Source organism: Chiloscyllium plagiosum, unplaced genomic scaffold, assembly GCF_037043375.1.
Source record: "Chiloscyllium plagiosum isolate Xiang-an unplaced genomic scaffold, Cpla_swu_hap1 HiC_scaffold_32, whole genome shotgun sequence".
Classification (NCBI taxonomy): Eukaryota; Metazoa; Chordata; class Chondrichthyes; order Orectolobiformes; family Hemiscylliidae; genus Chiloscyllium; species Chiloscyllium plagiosum.
In genome coordinates this window covers 3,905,369-3,923,927 of record NW_028270170.1, presented here as the reverse complement: position 1 = coordinate 3,923,927, position 18,559 = coordinate 3,905,369, and the positions used below count along the sequence as shown (strand labels likewise).

At 42.5% G+C, this 18,559-nt stretch overlaps 2 protein-coding genes across 5 annotated transcripts in view; one reads left to right on the top strand and one right to left on the bottom strand.

Annotated features, from left to right (window-relative positions):
• Window positions 1-13,293, top strand: part of LOC148141536 (uncharacterized) — a 48,997-nt gene extending 35,704 nt beyond the window's left edge. Inside the window, exons 5-8 of the mRNA XM_087977723.1 lie at window positions 831-989; window positions 3,113-3,298; window positions 6,400-6,576; window positions 11,469-13,293. Of these exons, the coding sequence (XP_087833849.1) occupies window positions 831-989; window positions 3,113-3,298; window positions 6,400-6,576; window positions 11,469-13,267 (2,321 nt within the window). The 3' untranslated portion in view covers window positions 13,268-13,293. The remainder of the gene's footprint in view (window positions 1-830; window positions 990-3,112; window positions 3,299-6,399; window positions 6,577-11,468) is intronic.
• LOC122539732 (sorting nexin-11-like) overlaps window positions 1-18,559 on the bottom strand; it is a 131,103-nt gene that overhangs the window by 67,001 nt on the left and 45,543 nt on the right. The window lies entirely within an intron of this gene.

The window sequence follows — 18,559 nt, the reverse complement described above, 5'->3', positions numbered from 1 at the left end:
GGACAAAGTCAGAAGTCACATGTCACCAGGTTATAGTCCAACAGGTTTATTTGAAATAACAAGCTTTTGGGGAACTGCTTCTTCATCAGGTGAAGTAGAGGGAAGCGCACAGGCACAGAATTTATAGGCAGAGAGATCACTGCAAGATAATTCCAGGTAATTAAAAATATTAAAAGAGTACAAATGGAATGTCAACAGGCTGATCAGCAAGTGAAAGGATGACCTATGATCCAAATAATTAAGGTAGAGAGATAATTACAAAAAATCAAAACTAAGGTGATAAAGAAGGGTCACTGAACCCGAAGCATTAACTCTGATTTATCTTCACAGATGCTGCTAGACCTATTTCCAGCAATTTCTGTTTATGTTGGCCTCTAACCTGCTAGCATGTGACTTCTGACATTGTAATGTAGGAAAAGCAATAATCAATCTGTGCACCTACAAACAGAGATATTGGTCAAATAATTTAAACGGTTTTACTGTAGAGTGTGAGAAACAAATATCAACCTAAACACAAGAGAATACTCAATTGTTCTTTGAAATAGCAGCATGGTATCATGAGATGACAGAAAGGGTCCTGATTTACCTACGGCTGAAAAGATGGCACCTCAAACAGTATAGTGCTCCCTGTTGCTGCACTGGGAGGATGGGCCTAGATTTTGGTGCTTATGGTACTGGAGTGGGACAAGACTCAGTGATTAAAACATGACCCACTAATCAGAGTTTCCACCTTTCTAAATCTATTTTTGAAGAAAATGTTATGAGCTCATTGAACTTCCCAAAAATAACAGCAGTCTCCCAATTTTTGTTTCTATCAAAAATCTCGTCAGATCAACAGTTCACCTCCGACTCATCGGACACCTCATCTGATGAAGGCACTTTGACACAGCCTGTGATTCATCGGGTAACGAGCTCCCATCACAGTGTAAAACGAATCAAGCAAGAACAGAGCCCTCAAAAGGCCAGTCACAGTTACTCATTCTACAGAGGTGAGACCTTTTAGGCTTTGATCTTTACTCACTGTATTCGCAGCAGCCCAACTCTTACAATCAAATGGAAAACAGCATTGTTTCTGCTCATTCACCATTTCTCATTAACAAGTACAGCATCTTATGAGCATAAGTGTTTTGGTTTGTTCGAACTAATGCAAAAACAGTGACTTCTAGTGACCCATTGGGAGTCAAGGTAACAGTTTACCTGGGAAATCAAAACAAAATCACAGAAACAATCCTCAAGACCAGGACCATTATCGTAATTACAAAAACTGACCTTTTCTGATTTTAGTTAGGGCTATTGAGGTGGGATTGGCCTGAAAGATTCATACAAGTAGTTGCAGAGAAAGCCTCACTTCTGGGATCCTGAAGGTTGAAGACTTTGGAACTCTCTGCCTCAGGTGGTGGTGGGCAAGCAGGAGGCTTTGTTCCCATCAGAAGATGGTGGAGGCAGAGTCATTAAATATTTTTAAGACAGTGGTGGATAAATTATTGTTAGGTAAGCGTAAACAGGAATGTGGAATCTGAAACGCAAACACATCCACCCTGATCTTATTGAATAGTGGGGCAGGCTTCAGGGGCCAAATGGTTGACTTCGGCTCCTATTTTGCATGTTTGTCTCTATGTGTATTTCTAAGGTGGGCTCGAGGAAGGCGGTGATGGTTGTACATTCGACAGGGAGAGGCAATCGTTTACGATATCAGCTAGTTTTTAGATCCAAGGGTTTATTGGGAATGGGCTGAAGAAACCAGATGCCAGTCTTGTGGATTAGGTGTAATTGGAGAGGGCAGGAGTTATGAAATTAAGGTTAAATGGGAGTTCATAACTAGGGAAACATTTAGCCTGATGTAAAGGAAAGGAAAAAAGAAAAGCAGCCGAGACAACTAAAAAATTAAATTGGTCCCATCATGATGACAAAGGTTTTGGAACTTGTGAGGGTGCAGTCGGGAATTTAAGGAGATAATTGGTAACTGAGAAAAGGAATAAAAAAAAACATTCACGGGATGAGATATATCTCATTTACTGCTCAGAGGGCAGTTAAAAGTCAACCACACTGCTGTGGTTCTGTAGTCACATGTAGGATGTGACCTAGTAAGGATGCCAGTTTCCTGCCCTAAAGAACATTAGTGAATGACATGGGTTTTTTTCCAACAATTGGCAATGGATTCACGGTCATCATTAGGCTCTTAAATCCAGACTTTTTTTACTGCATTCAAATTCTACGATCTGCCTTAGTGGCTTTCAAACCTGGGTCCTCAGGACAATTATCTGGATCTCTGGATTAACAGTTCAGTGAGAATACTAGGCTATCCCCAGATGATAACATTGAGTCATTTTGGCCATGCCATCTTGTACCTCTACCCAAACAGACAGACAATGCCTCAGTTTAAAGCCTCATTCAAAGGGCGCCTTCAAAGTGTAACACTCCCTTGGTACTTCACAAGGGCGTCAGGTTTGATTATGTGCTCAAGTCTCTCGATTGGGATTCAAAATGCTTCTGACTCAGAATCAAGTATCCAGTCTCAAAACCAAAGCTTACACAGCTGAATGGAGGAAAAATAGCTATATAGAGATACAAAAAGGATCCTCACATAAGGTTCACACTATTGAGGTTATAGAAAGCGAAGATGAGCCCCAATTCCTACTCATGCTTTCCAGTGACCACTATCAAAACCTAATGGCATCCAGATGCCTTGAGACAAGGATTAGGTTTGGCTGTGATCATCAGTTCACTGCCTTCCTCATGAGTGAGGTGTTGGACACTTGGAGGCCTGGATCTCCCTCCCTAACAACACATGGGCAGCAGCAGTTCAAGAAAGCAGCATACCACCACCTACTCAAGGGCAATTAAGCATAGGCAATAAATCCAAGCCCAGCCAGAGACATTACATTCTTCAAACAAATTTTGAAAAGGGGAGAAAAGTGGCACTGAGAAACTTACCTCAGAAAGAGACTGGAGTGGAAAGGGAAAGAGAAGCATACTAGAATGGTAAAATTCCCATCGCTCTTAATATTCACTGCTGGTCATCATTATTGAGGGAAAATGCAGATAAAATATGCAGTAGTTCATCTGCCTGTAGAAATCTACAACTCAAAAGCAAGTATGTTCTACCTGACAGGGCCAGGAGATTTAGCAGATCACAGACCCAAAGCATGCCCCTCAGACAATGCCTCGGATGAGATCATGAGGACCAGGACTCCAATTTATCGCACAACTGCTGGGCGCAGCAAACATGAGCAGTTACTGCAAGAGGAAGAGTCCCTATCCAAACAGCATCAGAGCCAAAGCATTCCTTCTTACAAAGGTACGGTCACTGTACAATCCCACTTACTGTAAACCCTTCTCTTGTGCTTCAACTGTGGCTCAGTGCTCAATAGCATGCTTGTTTCTGAATCAAAGTCGAGGGTTCAAACCCACTCCGGACACTTAAACTAATAGTCTAGTACACTGCAGAGGGTTGTGAAAGATAGAAAATAAATTCAACTTTTTCTTTTCTTTCTAAAGCCATATCTAAGTGATTGAGATCTTGGAGCTCAATATTTTATTTTCTGTAGTTTAGGGAATACAACAAACTGAATTATATTTAAGCAACAGTTGGACTCAGTTGGTAGTATTGAATCTCCGTCAGAAATCTCCAACGTTTAAACAAATTATTGGATTGATGTTCCATTACAGGATTGCATGCAATATCATTGTTAGATGTGAGGGGGCAGTGGAGAGGACTTAAAGAAAGTGGCTGGTAATTGGAAAGAGGATGCTTGAGATATCTTTCCTCTCCAGGACAGTCCTGCTGTAAAAACTCTACACAAGGATTTTAAGGATAATTTCCAGCCATGCTGGAAGATTTATCACTCTTGATATACACAAAAAACTTGCACATTTCACAGTTTCATTATGTTCCAAACAGTCTACAGTGAATAAAGTATTTTTTTTTAAAATGCAATCACTGTTGAGAAAGAGGCAGTCAGTTTGTGCACAATAAGCTCAAACAAGAAATCGAAATTGACTAGAAAGCCTCTTTTTTATAAAGCTGATTGGATAAATATTGGGCAGAACAATGAGAAGGACACTTTTGTACTTCAAGATTTGGAGATGCTGGTGTTGGACTGGGGTGTACAAAGTTAAAAATCACACAACACCAGGTTATAGTCCAACAGGTTTAATTGGAAGCACGAGCTTTCAGAGCGCCGCTCCTTACCACCTGATGTAGGAGCGTCGTTCCAAAAGCTAGTGCTTCCAATTAAACCTGTTGGACTATAACCTGGTGTTGTGTGATTTTTAACTTGGTACTTCTTCAAAGCAGTGTCGTAGAGTCGTAGAGATGTACGGCATGGAAACAGACCCCTCAGTCCAACCTGTCCATGGCGACCAGATATCCCAACCCAATCTAGTCCCACCTGCCAGCACCCGGCCCATATCCCTCCAAACCCTTCCTATTTATATACCCATCCAGATGTCTTTTGATTGCAATTGTACCAGCCTCCACCACTTCCTCTGGCAGCTCATTCCAAACACGTGCCACCCTCTGCGTGAAAAAGTTGCCCCTTAGGTCTCTTTTATATCTTTTCCCCCTCACCCTAAACCTATGCACTCTAGTTCTGAACTCCCTCACCCCAGAGAAATGACTGTTTATTTATCCTAACTATGCCCCTCATAATTTTATAAATCCCTATAAGGTCACCCCTCAGCCTCCAATGCTCCAGGGAAAACAGCCCTCGCCTATTCAACCTCTCCCTATAGCTCAAATCCTCCAACCCTGGCAACATCCTTGTAAATCTTTTCTGAACCCTTTTCAAGTTGCACAACAACTTTCTTATAGGAAGGAGACCAGAATTGCACACAATACTCTAACAGAGGCCTAACCAATGTCGTATATAGCCGCAACATGACCTCCCAACTCCTATACTCAAAACTCTGACCAATAAAGGAAAGCATACCAAACGCTGCCTTCACTATCCTATCTACCTGCAACTCCACTTTCAAGGAACTAAACCTGCATTCCAAGGTCTCTTTGTTCAGCAACACTCCTCAGGACCTTACCATTAAGTGTATAAGTCCTGCTAAGATTTGCTTTCCCAAAATGCAGCACCTCTCATTTATCTGAATTAAACTCCATCTGCCACTTCTCAGCCCATTAGCCCATCTGATTAAGATCCCGTTGTAATCTGAGGTAACCTTCTTCACTGTCCACTAGGCCTCCAATTTTGGTGTCATCTGCAACCTTACTAACTGTACCTCTTATGCTCACATCCAAATCATTTATGTAAATGATGAAAAGTAGTGGACCCAGCACCGATCCTTGTGGCACTCCAATGGTCACTGGCCTCCAGTCTGAAAAACAACCCTCCACCACCACCCTCTGTCTTCTACCTTTGAGCCAGTTCTGTATCCAAATGGCTAGTTCTCCCTGTATTCCATGAGATCTAACCTTGTTAACCAGTCTCCCATGGGGAATTTTGTCAAATGCGTTACTGAAGTCTGCAGAGATCACGTCCACCACTCTGCCCTCATCAATCCTCTGTTACTTCTTCAAATAACTCAATCAAGTTTGTGAGACATGCTTTCCCATGCACAAAGCCATGTTGACTATCTCTAATCAGTCCTTGCCTTTCCAAATACATGTACATCCTGTCCCTCAGGATTCCTTCCAACAACTCGCCCACCACTGATATCAGGCTCACTGGTCTATAGTTCCCTGGCTTGTCCTTACCACCTTTCTTAGCAGTGGCACCACATTAGCCAACCTCTTCCGGCACCTCACCTGTGACTTTCAATGATCCGAATATCTCAGTAAGAGGCCCAGCAATCACTTCCCTAGCTTCCCACAGAGTTCGGGGTACATCTAATAGTGCCATGAAGTTGTTAACATTCTCCACAGGCAGCAGTTTGAGCCTTGGTACTTCTGGATGGTATGTTTGCTCAGTGGTTAGCACTACTGCGTTTCAGCACGAGAGACCCAGGTTCGATTCCACCCACACCAAATGACTGTGTGGTTTCCCCCAAGGTGCTCTGGTTTCCTCCCAAAGTCCAAAACTGTGCAGGTTAGGGTGGATTGGCCAAGCTAAATTATCTAGGGATATGCATGCTGTGTGGATTAGCCAATGGAAAATGTAGGGTTACAGGGATAGGGTGGGTCAGGGTGGCTACTCTTTGGAGGTTGGCCGGCTTCCACACTGTAAGGGTTCGATGTTCTATGATTTCCGCTCAAGTCTCTGGAGAGGGCTTCTGGCTCAGAGATGAAGGTGCTGCCCCTCAGCCATAGATAACACTGTGCACTGGCAAAGACCGGTTCCACTGGTCAGACTGTACCCATAACCTATACCTCAGTGTTAACTGACACCGCGGAGTTGGTGGTGAAGAGAGGTCAAAACTATAATCCGTTTCTTCCATTGTTCTTTCTCTCAGGAAAGCAGACACTGGCGCAAGTGCTTCAACAGCTGGGGGCTCAGCTCCCCTCACAAAGCTCATACAGTGAGCCCCAAGGTTCACACTCTTTTAATCCAGTAGAACTTTCTCACAACCAGTATGGAAGGGAAGCCAGAGATGATGCCATGTCCAAGAACAGAAGTCAGTTTTGCAAAGGTACATTTATGAGTTTTAATGAACTACAAGACACTCCCCCAACTAGAGACTGAATTTCCTGCCAGCATTAGACCAGTATATATCCATAGCAAATCAGTCCCATTCACTTATCACCTACTGTGCTTGCTCACATACACTTAGAGTCATAGAGTTATAGAGATGTACAGCATGGAAACAGACCCTTCGGTCCAACCCGTCCATGCCAACCAGATATCCCAACCCAATCTAGTCCCACCTGTCAGCACCCAGCCCATATCCCTCCAAACCCTTCCTATTCATATACCCATCCAAATGCCTTTTAGATGTTGCAATTGTACTAGCCTCCACCACATCCTCTGGCAGATCATTCCATAGACGTACCACCCTCTGCGTGATAAAGTTGCCCCTTAGGTCTCTTTTATATTTTTCCCCTCTCACCCTAAACCTATGCCCTCTAGTTCTGGACTCCCCGACCCCCAGGAAAAGACTTTATCTATTTATTCCTATCCATGCCCCTCATAATTTTGTAAACCTCTATAAGGTCACCCCACAGCCTCCGACGCTCCAGGGAAAACAGCCCCAACCTGTTCAGCCTCTCTCTATAGCTCAAATCCTCCAACCCTGGCAACACCCTTGTAAATCTTTTCTGAACCCTTTCAAGTTTCACAACATCTCTCCAATAGAAAGGAGACCAGAATTGCACGCAATATTCCAACAGTGGCCTAACCAATGTCCTGTACAGCCACAACATGACCTCCCAACTCCTGTACTCAATACTCTGACCAATAAAGGAAAGCATACCAAATGCCTTCTTCACTATCCTATCTACCTGCAACTCCACTTTCAAGGAGCTATGAACCTGCACTCCAAGGTCTCTTTGTTCAGCAACACTCCTTAGGACCTTACCATTAAGTGTATAAGTCCTGCTAAGGTTTGCTTTCCCAAAATGCAGCACCTCGCATTTATCTGAATTAAACTCCATCTGCCATTTCTCAGCCCATTGGCCCATCTGGTCAAGATCCTGTTGTAATCTGAGGTAATCCTCTTCGCTGTCCACTACACCTCCAATTTTGGTGTCATCTGCAAACTTACTAACTGTACCTCTTATGCTCACATCCAAATCATTTATGTAAATGACAAAAAGTAGAGGGCCCAGCACCGATCCTTGTGGCACTCCACTGGTCACAGGCCTCCAGTCTGAAAAACAACCCTCCACCACCACCCTGTCTTCTACCTTTGAGCCAGTTCTGTATCCAAATGGCTAGTTCTCCCTGTATTCCATGAGATCTAACCTTACTAATCAGTCTCCCATGGGGAACCTTGTCGAACGCCTTACTGAAGTCCATATAGATTACATCTACTGCTCTGCCCTCATCAATCTTCTTTGTTACTTCTTCAAAAAACTCAATCAAGTTTGTGAGACATGATTTCCCACGCACAAAGCAATGCTGACTATCCCGAATCAGTCCTTGCCTTTCCAAATACATGTGCATCCTGTCCCTCAGGATTCCCTCCAACAACTTGCCCACCACCAAGGTCAGGCTCACCGGTCTATAGTTCCCTGGCTTGTCTTTACCGCCCTTCTTAAACAGTGGCACCATATTTGCCAACCTCCAGTCTTCCAGCACCTCACCTGTGACTATCGATGATACAAATATCTCAGCAAGAGGCCCAGCAATCACTTCTCTAGCTTCCCACAGAGTTCTCGGGTACACCTGATCAGGTCCTGGGGATTTATCCACCTTTAACCGTTTCTATCCAGCACTTCCTCCTGGACATTTTGGACATTTGGACATTTTGCAAGATGTCACCATCTATTTCCCTACAGTCTATATCTCCCATATCCTTTTCCACAGTAAATACTGATGCAAAATATTCATTTAGTATCTCCCCCATTTTCTGTGGCTCCACACAAAGACCGCCTTGCTGATCTTTGAGGGGCCCTATTCTCTCTCTAGTCACCCTTTTGTACTTAATATATTTGTAAAACCCCTTGGATTGTCCTTAGTTCTATTTGCCAAAGCTATCTCATGTCCCCGTTTTGCCCTCCTGATTTCCCTCTTAAGTATACTCCTACTTTCTTTATACTCTTCTAAGGATTCAGTCGATCTCTCCTGTCTATAACTGACATATGCTTCCTTCTTTTCCTTCACCAAACCCTCAATTTCTTTCGTCATCCAGCATTCCCTATACCTACCAGCCTTCCCTTTCACCCTGACAGGAATATACATTCTCTGGATTCATGTTATCTCATTTCTGAAGGCTTCCCATTTTCCAATCGTCCCTTTACCTGCGAACGTCTGCCTCCAATCAGCTTTCGAAAGTTCTTGCCCAATACCGTCAAAATTGACCTTTCTGCAATTTAGAATTTCAACTTTTAGATCTGGTCTATCCTTTTCCATCACTATTTTAAAATGAATAGAATTATGGTCGCTGGCCCCAATGTGCTCCCCCACTGACACCTCAGTCACCTGCCCTGCCTTATTTCCCAAGTGTAGGTCAAGTTTTGCACCTTCTCTAGTAGGTACATCCACATACTGAATCAGAAAATTGTCTTGTACACACTTAAGAAATTCCTCTCCATCTAAACCTTTAACACTATGGCACTTACTGACATGTGAGCTCAGAAAACTTCAACATTAAAATTCTCATCTTTACATTCAAATCCTTCAATGGTCTTTCTCCTTCGATCTCTAAATTTCTCAGAGCTACAACCTCCTGATTCTCCTACATTCTCCAGTCTGGCCCCTTGAGCATCACTGATTTTCAGCGAAAGCAAAATGCAGCATATGCTGGAGAAACTCAGCAGGTCTGGCAGCATCTGTGGAAAGAGAAATGGGGTTAGTGTTTCCAATCCAATGACTCTTCCATGGAACAGCTTGTACTCATTGCAGCATTCTATTGCGCCCTATGCTTCTGTAGTTGCCTCTGTAAATGTTTCCACTCCTCTCTCTACATCCTTATGTTGCTGCTTAAAACCTCTCACTTTGTCCAAGCTTTTGTTCACTTCCCTAAAATTTCTGCATGTAGCTCAATGTCATATTTTCCAACAACCCTGTAAAGTTTATGATATTTCACTTTATGCAGTGCTTTATAAATGCACGTTGTTACTGTGCTGTTTGACCTCAAGCGTCAAAGTTTTTTAAGAGAAACAAGCATCCATTACAAGTGCACTACTGAATGGAAAGTCTACCTTTCATTGTATATCTACTGTCCATGTGGAACAGAACAAGGCAGCCCCAATCTGGACATTAATAGGCTTATACCTGAAAAACTGCCAGGTCATTGTAAAAATCCAACTAGTTCACGAATATCCTTCAGGGAAATAACCTGCAATCTGTACCTAGTCTGGCCTTCACCTAATTCCAGTCCAAACTATGTGATTGATTTTTAATGGGTAATAAATGTGGCCTCATCAGAATCACCTACATTTAGAGAATGATATAAAAGAAAATGTTAAATTTCTGATCTGTGCTGAGTTAACGCATATAACATAACCCAAAAGGCTAACGAGTATTAGTCTTTGTGTCAATGGGGCTGGAGTGAAAAGTAAAGCTATTGTACAGATTCTTGAACAGACCCTCTCCAGAGTATTGGAATCAGTTTTGAGCATTGCCTCTCAGAATGGACCAGTTGGCTTCAGAGACAGTACAGGCCAGATTCACCAGAACAATACTGGGACTTAAAAGAGAAATGAGGAAACTCTGTAAACTTAAATTGTATTCACTTGAATTTAGAATGTTGAGGAGCGTTGTAATTGAATCTTTTAAAATGACAAATGTTTCAAGAGGGTGGATACAAATAAACTAATTCCTCTGGTATGAGATCAAAACTAAAGTGGCATAACCTTAAAATGAAAATTGGGTTGTTCATGGGTGACATCAGTAGCTACTTTCTCACACAAAAAGAGCCAGGAATTCAAGGATTCTCTCCAGAGAGGCTGTGGCTTTTGAGATTCAATTTAAATTTTCAAGAGTGAGAGGAGCAGACTGAATGGTTTCCTCCTGTTCTTGGCTAGACATCAGATCAAATAAAGGTGCCGGGCTGAGTGAGTGGACTTAATGGTCATCTCTGCGGTCACTGAAGTCTAAATACAAACTCCTTTAAATGAGCCAAGTTCTAGCACTGCTTCTTCGAGTTCAGAAGGTGCCAGGTGTCTTTTATGCTCTGTGCTGTATTAACTGATCTCAGTCACACACAGCAGTGTAGATACAACTGAGCTCAACCCCTGTGGGCTGACATAGATATGACAACTCCTACTCAATAGCCAATGACTCCTCCAAGAAGTGTATATATTCAGATGTGTGCCAATATTGGGGCCACAGCTTCCGAAACGTGCTACTTAAATGCATGAGTGAACACTAAGGGAGCCTACTAGCCTCAGAGACCTTGTACAGTTGAAATTAATAGTTTGTTACATTAGGAACTGGCAATGGTGAAAGCTGAACACTGAATTCCTTCAAGTGAGAGCTCATCCTATTTTAAGTTTGGCAACCTGATACTAGAGTTTTTCACCTGTGAACATCAGAAGGTGAAGTCAGCCTTGATCACATTTGTGGTGGAGGGAGACAAGGGAGGTCAGAAAAGAATTTTCTAGATTGTTTTCCTGGAATGTGCTGGGCTTTATCATCTTCAGAGGATTACATGTTGGGGTAGAAAGTGTCTGCATTGGGCATCGCAACTGCATAAAATAGGTCTTTTCCTTTCTGTCATTTTTATACACATGTTCATAACCACCTGTTTAAAGTGAAAGCATGAACATCAGTATTGATAACTGAGTGTGAATGCCCTGGACCAAACATAGTGAGTGGCTAGATAAAGCTCCCAGCACACATGAAACCCTTAGCCCATCATGTGGCAGAATCTGTATGAATGTTTAATTGTATTTTCCATTCTGTTCCTCAACACTTCAGGTGAGAACAGTTGCACAGGAGGCTTGCACTCTACCAAAAAAAACACAGCTGAAGTCAAGGCCCAAGAGGAATGCTTGAAGAAGGCTGAGCTAGCTGCAATATGCGCTCTTCGAAATGTTTATTTTGCAGCCAAAGAGATGATCCCCAACTCCTCAATAGAAGCACTGAATGAGCTGTGCATACTTCAAGGTATCACGGACCTGGGAGGACTTCACTTGGACAAGCTCGACTCCTACGATAAGTTAATTGAGGAATTCCACCAAGCCATCGCTGAGGTAACAGATGAAGGAATCCTGAAGAGGGCACGGTCCAGTAATTGTTTCAGTATCTTGATCGATGAGTCTGAAGACTGTTTCACTGAGCCATGCCTGTTCCTGTATCTCCAAATCATTGAACATGTTGCAGGAGGGTATGAGCCCAAAACGTATTTCCTGGCAGTCAAAAAACTACAGGAAGAGGTCACAGCCGAAAAGATCACAGCAGAGTTAGTCAACGTGCTGAAAGAAAAGGATCTAGACGTGAAACAGATGTGTGGATTTGCAATTGATGGTGCTGCTGTGACAGCTGAATGCAAGAACAGTGTGGTCACTCAGTTAAAGGCGCAGGTGCCCGGTCTCTTATCCATCCACTGTATTTCTCATCGTTTAGCTCTCAGCATTGTGTCTGCTGCAGACACTGTCCCATACCTGGTGAAGTACCAACAAACTCTCAATTCTGTTTACAAACACTGTGTCAGCTTCCCCAGGGACGGGCTCGAGGCCATACAAAAAATACTGAGAGACACACACAAACAGAGCAGCCCTTTCAAGGATATCTTGCCATCCAGGTGGCTTACAGTCAGAGCATCAATTGAAGCTGTAATACGCAACTTTGGCAACCTTGTCTCAGTGCTGCAGAACAGTCGGTCAGCCCAAGGCGTCAGGCTAGCAAAGACCATGTGTACCTACAAATTCTTGCACTGTAGTCACTTTTTGGCTGACATTCTCCACCAGTTGTACATTCTGTGTAAGAGTTACCAGACCTCCAATGTTGATTTTTCAATTGTGCACCCCTTGTTGAAATCAACGGTCACCACAATTAATAAGCTGAGTGCTGAAAGCACTGGCGAAATGCTTAAGAACCTCTTGGCAGCACTGCCGACCAACATATGGGATGAGAGCCTCTCTGACAGCTCATTTATGTTTCAGAATCACCGGATAAAAGGAGACCGCCAGCAGAAGTCAGAGGCTGAAAGCACCTGTCGGACTTTCCTTGAAAATCTCACACGTGATCTTAAGGGCAGGTTCTCAGAATCCAAGGATGCAGCCACCATGACAGCTATGACTGCCATATTCGATCCTGCCCATGCCTCAGACTCAAAGAATAGGCACATCCAAACAGTGACGGATTACCTGTCTTCGCTTTCTGATGAGAGTGACAAAGATGAGTTTGAAATGAGCTGCAAACAGGAGCTTGTCAGCTTCATGAACTTTGTAGAGTCTCAGCCAGGTGTGCATGCACTCACTAGCTCCAAGGATGTATGTGAACTTGCACTCAAGCAGAAACTGATGTTTCCTGTTGTCAGTTCACTGGCAGAACGGTATTTGGTTTTGCCGATTTCAACTGCAGGTATTGTGGGGACATTCTGTAGACAACACATGGTGAGGACCAAACTTGGGAACTCACTGACCAGCAAGTCGTTGGAGAACCTGATCAAGATCTCCATCCATGGTCCTCCTATCAAGGAGTTCAACTTTATAGCTGCTTATTCCAAGTGGGCATCTGGCAGGGCCAACAGGGCACAGCAGCAAAAGAGTTAGAGGTTTACAGATTGTAACTTGTCCTGATTCAGACTTTTCCCCTTTTCAAAAAAAAATTGCTTGTTATTAGTAAGAAAGAAAATAAAAAGAAACTAATCTACAGGCAAAACTTTAGAATCCTAAAACATAATCCAGTTTCTCATCAGAGTTTTCCTGTAGTCACAATGTTCAGAAATTCAAGGCAAAGAAAATGTAATTTGATCAAACACTCCCCTTTTTAGAAGTTGTTAATATTGATAATGAATTGCATAGACTTATCCTTCTTTTTATTAATTCATGCGATAAGGGTGTTGTTCGCTTGGCTAACATCTACTGTACATCCCTAATTGCCCTAAGGATAGCAGTTTCCTTCCCTACAAGACATTGGTGATCTAGATGGATTTTACAATAATCAACAATGGGATCATGGCCTTATGATACCTGTCATGGTGGGATTTGAACCTGATCCCCAGAACATTACCTGAGTGTTTGGATTAATTGTCCAGTGAAAATATCAGTAGGCCACTGCCTCCTCCCAATATTGATAAGGCTGTCTTCTTTCAACCTTCAAGCCTGTTCCTGGGACAGTAACAGACTTACCAATATGTCTAAAGAAAAGAAGGCTTGCAATTGTTAGTGCTCCTTTTCGGATTGCTCAGAAACATCCTAAAATATCTCATGCAACATTCTGCTTCATAGTGCAATGCCCACTCTAGTTGTATACACAACTATTTGGCTTTGGTATTGGTCAAATTAGAAAGCTGGACAGATAAATAGATGAATAATTCAATGTCAATATTTTTAAAAAACGTTTGCAGTTTCAATTTATTTAACCTCGTCTTTTGTTAATACTCCTTGCAACATAGAAAGAGCTCCTCCCTCTTTCACATGTGACACATGAGAAGGCAGAGAGGTATTGAGTATATTGAAGAAAAAGGCTTGCATGCAACACTCAACACACTGCAGTTGATAGAACCCACACATTTCATGAATATCTATGACACCTTCCAGTTGTACTGTAGTGGTGCAGAGTTGCAATCAGAGAGACACAGTGACCCTGACAGTGCTGTGCCAGTGCAGAATTGCACGAGCTTGAGGAACCAATGATGGTAGACTGTTCAGTCACAGCAAGGGAGCCCACATTTCCTGACATATATTTCCAGCAGGGGTTGGTGGATAACGATTCCAGGGAAGAGCCTTTCCTTGGCCTAGGGAGGCAGACATTAAGTGTAGCTTCCCAGCTGCTGCCATGGCCAAGGAATGATAAGCAAGGACTCTGTTCTCCTTTAAGTACTGCTGCAACTTTAAAGAAAGACTTGCATTTTACAGCATCTTTCCTGACTTCAAGCTGTCCCAATGTGCTAAAGCATTATGCAAACAAAATGTTTTTGAAGTGTATTCACTATCATAATGTAAGAATTGCAGCAACTTTTCTACACACAGCAACCTCCCAAAACCAGCAATATTAATGTCACTCTTCAATTAAGTGAGGATAATCTGTTTTAGTGGAGTTAGGTGAGGATACATTTAGGCCAGGATACCAAGAGAATTCCTATACTCTTCTCCAACATAAAGCAAAGGCAACTTTTACTAATACCTGAGAGGAGAGGAGCTTCAGTTTCCTCTATCCAACAGTGCAGCACTTCCTTTTCACTGCACTTCAGTCTCTGGAGATTTCCCAGTATTTCTTGTACAACTGACTTAAACTAACGTGCTCTGCTGAATGTGAAGCACTTATTCAAGGAAGTCTTGGTTTTCTGTTAAAATTGTGAATTCTTATGACACATTTGTACCTCCTGACTGTTTTGTGCTTTTGTTTAAAGAAAGGAAGAATGCCTTTAATCTCTTATCTAAATTACATACTAGAATTTTACAAGTTATAAGAATATTAAAGGATTTTGAGGATTCACTAGGAAATTGGAACAGTGGCCTTTTATGGTTGGACTGGGTACAAACTCAACCTTAAGTGTGTGTGTGGGACATCATGTCTCACTAACTTGATTGAGTTTTTGAAGAATTTTTGAAGAGCTTTTTTAACAAAGAGGATTGATAAGGGCAGAATGGTGGACTTAATCTATATGGACTTCAGTAAGATGTTCAACAAGATTTCTCATGGTAGACTGGTTAGCAGGGTCAGATCTCATGAATACAGGGAGAACTATTTGGATACAGAACTGGCTCAAAGGTGAAAGAGGGTTGCTTTTCAGAATGGAGGCCTGTGACTATCAGTTGTCCCTCATGAGAGGCATTATGGTCCATTCCGATTATGGCCATTATACAGTTCAGGGAACTTCACTGCATTATATTTGGGTTCTTGATGATCCCAAAATTCAACCAAAAATATAAACATCTTTTTCACTTGTCAAATTATTCCTTACTGCAGTTTTTGATTTCTCCAGCTGCATTTTGTTCCAATGAGAGATGGCAAAGGTTGATATAAACTCAGGTCGCTCCCACTGCCACTGCCTGTGGAACTGGCTGCCTCTCTATAGAGGAAGCAGCTCTCCAGTTTTGTCTAGCAGCTCCTCAACAGTGAAACTGAGAACTCAGCACTCTGTTACTGTTACTGGGAAGAGTTCCAGAAATCTGTCAGTATGAATAGCATGTGCATGAGGCATAGATATGCCCTGCAGCAACCAGTTTGTTATGAAACTATTGTTTAGTTTTGATTTTACCGCAGTATCCTGAAGATCTGCATAACCACACACTGGGCAGTTAGCTCCCTCTGACGGAGCTGATTTAAAAGGATAAATACTTCAATGTAGCATGGGACTGAGTCAGTCCAAACCAATTGCTCAATATTACCACCCCGCTTAAGAAAGGATTTGCCTAATTATATTGTGAGCTCCATTAGGAGCTGATTGAGAGAAACATTTAAAAAAATAATAACTGAGTCAGGAATTTAGCTTCCATATCAAATGACACCATCACTCTCAAAGTTCCTCACCTTGACAAAAGGTATTGAATGGTTAAGAAATGAGGTAGTCTCAGTAATGATGGTCATTAAACTATCAATTGTTGTAAAAACTTATCGACAAAAGACAAATACTAAGACATGAAAAAAAATTACAGATCGGTGAGAAAAGAGCAGGGAGTGAACTGAATTGGATAAATCCCTTTTAAAGAGACTGCATAGGCACAGAGACCGAATGGCCTCCTCTGCTGAATGGTTTGATCCTTCTTCTGGTTGAATGGTGGAAAGGGGGACTAGAGTCATAGAGTCCTACAGCACGCGGCAGGCCCTTTGGCCCAAACTGGTTCATGCTGACCAAAATGTCCATCCACGTTAACCCTATTTCCCTGCACATGGCCCACATCCTTCTAATCCTTTCCTATCCATGTATTTGTCCAAACGTCTTTTAAATGTTGTTAATGTACCGCCTCAACCACTTTCACTGCTGGCTCATTCCATATGCGTACATCCCCGTGTAAAAAACAGTTCCCCTCTCATCTTAAACTGATGCTCTCCAGTCCTCGATTCCCCAACCCTGGGAAAAGGCTTGAGTTCATTCCCCTTATCTATACCTCTCTTGATCTCATACACTTTTATGAGACACCCCCCCCCCCAACCTCAGTCTCCTACATGCCGAAGAAAAAAGTTCTAGCATGTCCAACCTCTCCCTATACCTCAGACCATTGAGACATGGCAACATCCTTGTAAATTTCTTCCGAAGACCTTCCAACTTAACAACATCCTTCTTGAACAACAGCATTCCTGAAGAAGGGCCTGTACCCGAAACGTCGAATCTCCTGTTCCCTGGATGCTGCCTGACCTGCTGTGCTGTTCCAGCAATAAAGTTTCCACCAACATCCTTCTTGACCAAAACTGAACACAATACGCAAAGTGCAGCCTCAGCAATGTCCTGTATAACTGCAACACAACTTCCCAACTTGTATACTCAATGCCCTGACTGATGAAGGCCAGTGTGCCAAAAGCCTTCTTCACTGCCCTGTCTACCTGGGACTCCACTTTCAGAGAACTGTGTACCTGAACTCCAAGGTCCCTCTGTTCCACTACACTCTTTAAGGCCCTGCCATTCACCTTGAAACTCCTATCTTGATATGGCTTTCCAAAACGCAAGACCTCACACTTATCTATATTAAACTCCATTTGCCATTTCTCAGTCCACTTCTCCAGTTGATAAAGGTCCTGCTGCAATTTCAGATAACCTTCCTCACTGTCCACGATACCGCCTATTTTAGAGTCATCTGCAAACTTACTAATCATGCCTTGTACATTTTCATCCAAATCATTGATACAGATAACAAACAGCAAGACTAGTGAAGATTTTGAGTAATTTTTGTTGATGCAGACTTGAGGGACCTCTTCTATATTGTCATGTAGGGAAGAAAATCAGCCATCTTTACCCACCCTGGTCTACGTGTGACTCCAGACCCACAGCAGTGTGTTTGACTCTTAAATGTCCTCAAATGGCCAAGCAAGTCACTCAGCTCAATGGCATTAAGAAACAGGTAACAAAAGCTGGCCTTGCTAGTGACCTGCATGTTTCACGAAATAAGTTTTAAAAACTCCTCAGTAAACTAAGTGAAAGTTTGCAAACTAATGCCAGCAGATGGAGTTTGATGGGAATTTATAAATGTAGGAGCAGAAATAGGTTATTCAGCCCATTGAGTCTGCTGTGTCATTCAATGAGTTCATGGCTGAACTGATACTCCATTTTTCTTCCTCAAAACTCCCAATTCCCTCACTGATTAACAATCTGTCCATCTCAAATCTAGCACAGATATCCATCACTGAATTACAGAGCCTCAAAATCAAACCACAATGGTAGGGTTTCTGTTTTCCTGATTTGGAGAACCATCTTCCACAGAGACATGTCATACCTGTGGAACTCCAGGGAACATGTTGTCATTAGGACCAGTTTAGGGACAAGATAGGATTCTGTTGGAGTTAAAAAGGCATGACCGAACAACATAAGGTCATAGAATGATGCAATATAGGATACCATTCAGTCCATCATCATCCAATTCATTTCATTCCTCCACTTTTCTCATGGCTCTGTGATTTCTTTTCGATTTGAGTACTTCTCCAGATCTCTGTCTGGATGTAGTATTGAATCTGTTTCCATTGCACTTTCAGGCATTGTGTTCCAGATCACAACAACTCACCGTGCGAAACAATTCCTCCTCATCTCCAATGATTTGTCTGCCAAACACCTTAAAATCACTGCCTTCTGGTTATCGATCCTTCTACTGGTGGAAACAAATTTTCCTTCCTTACTTGATTAAAATCCTTCATAATTTTGGACATTTCTATTAATCAGCCCCTTAAATTTCTCTGCTCAAAGGAGA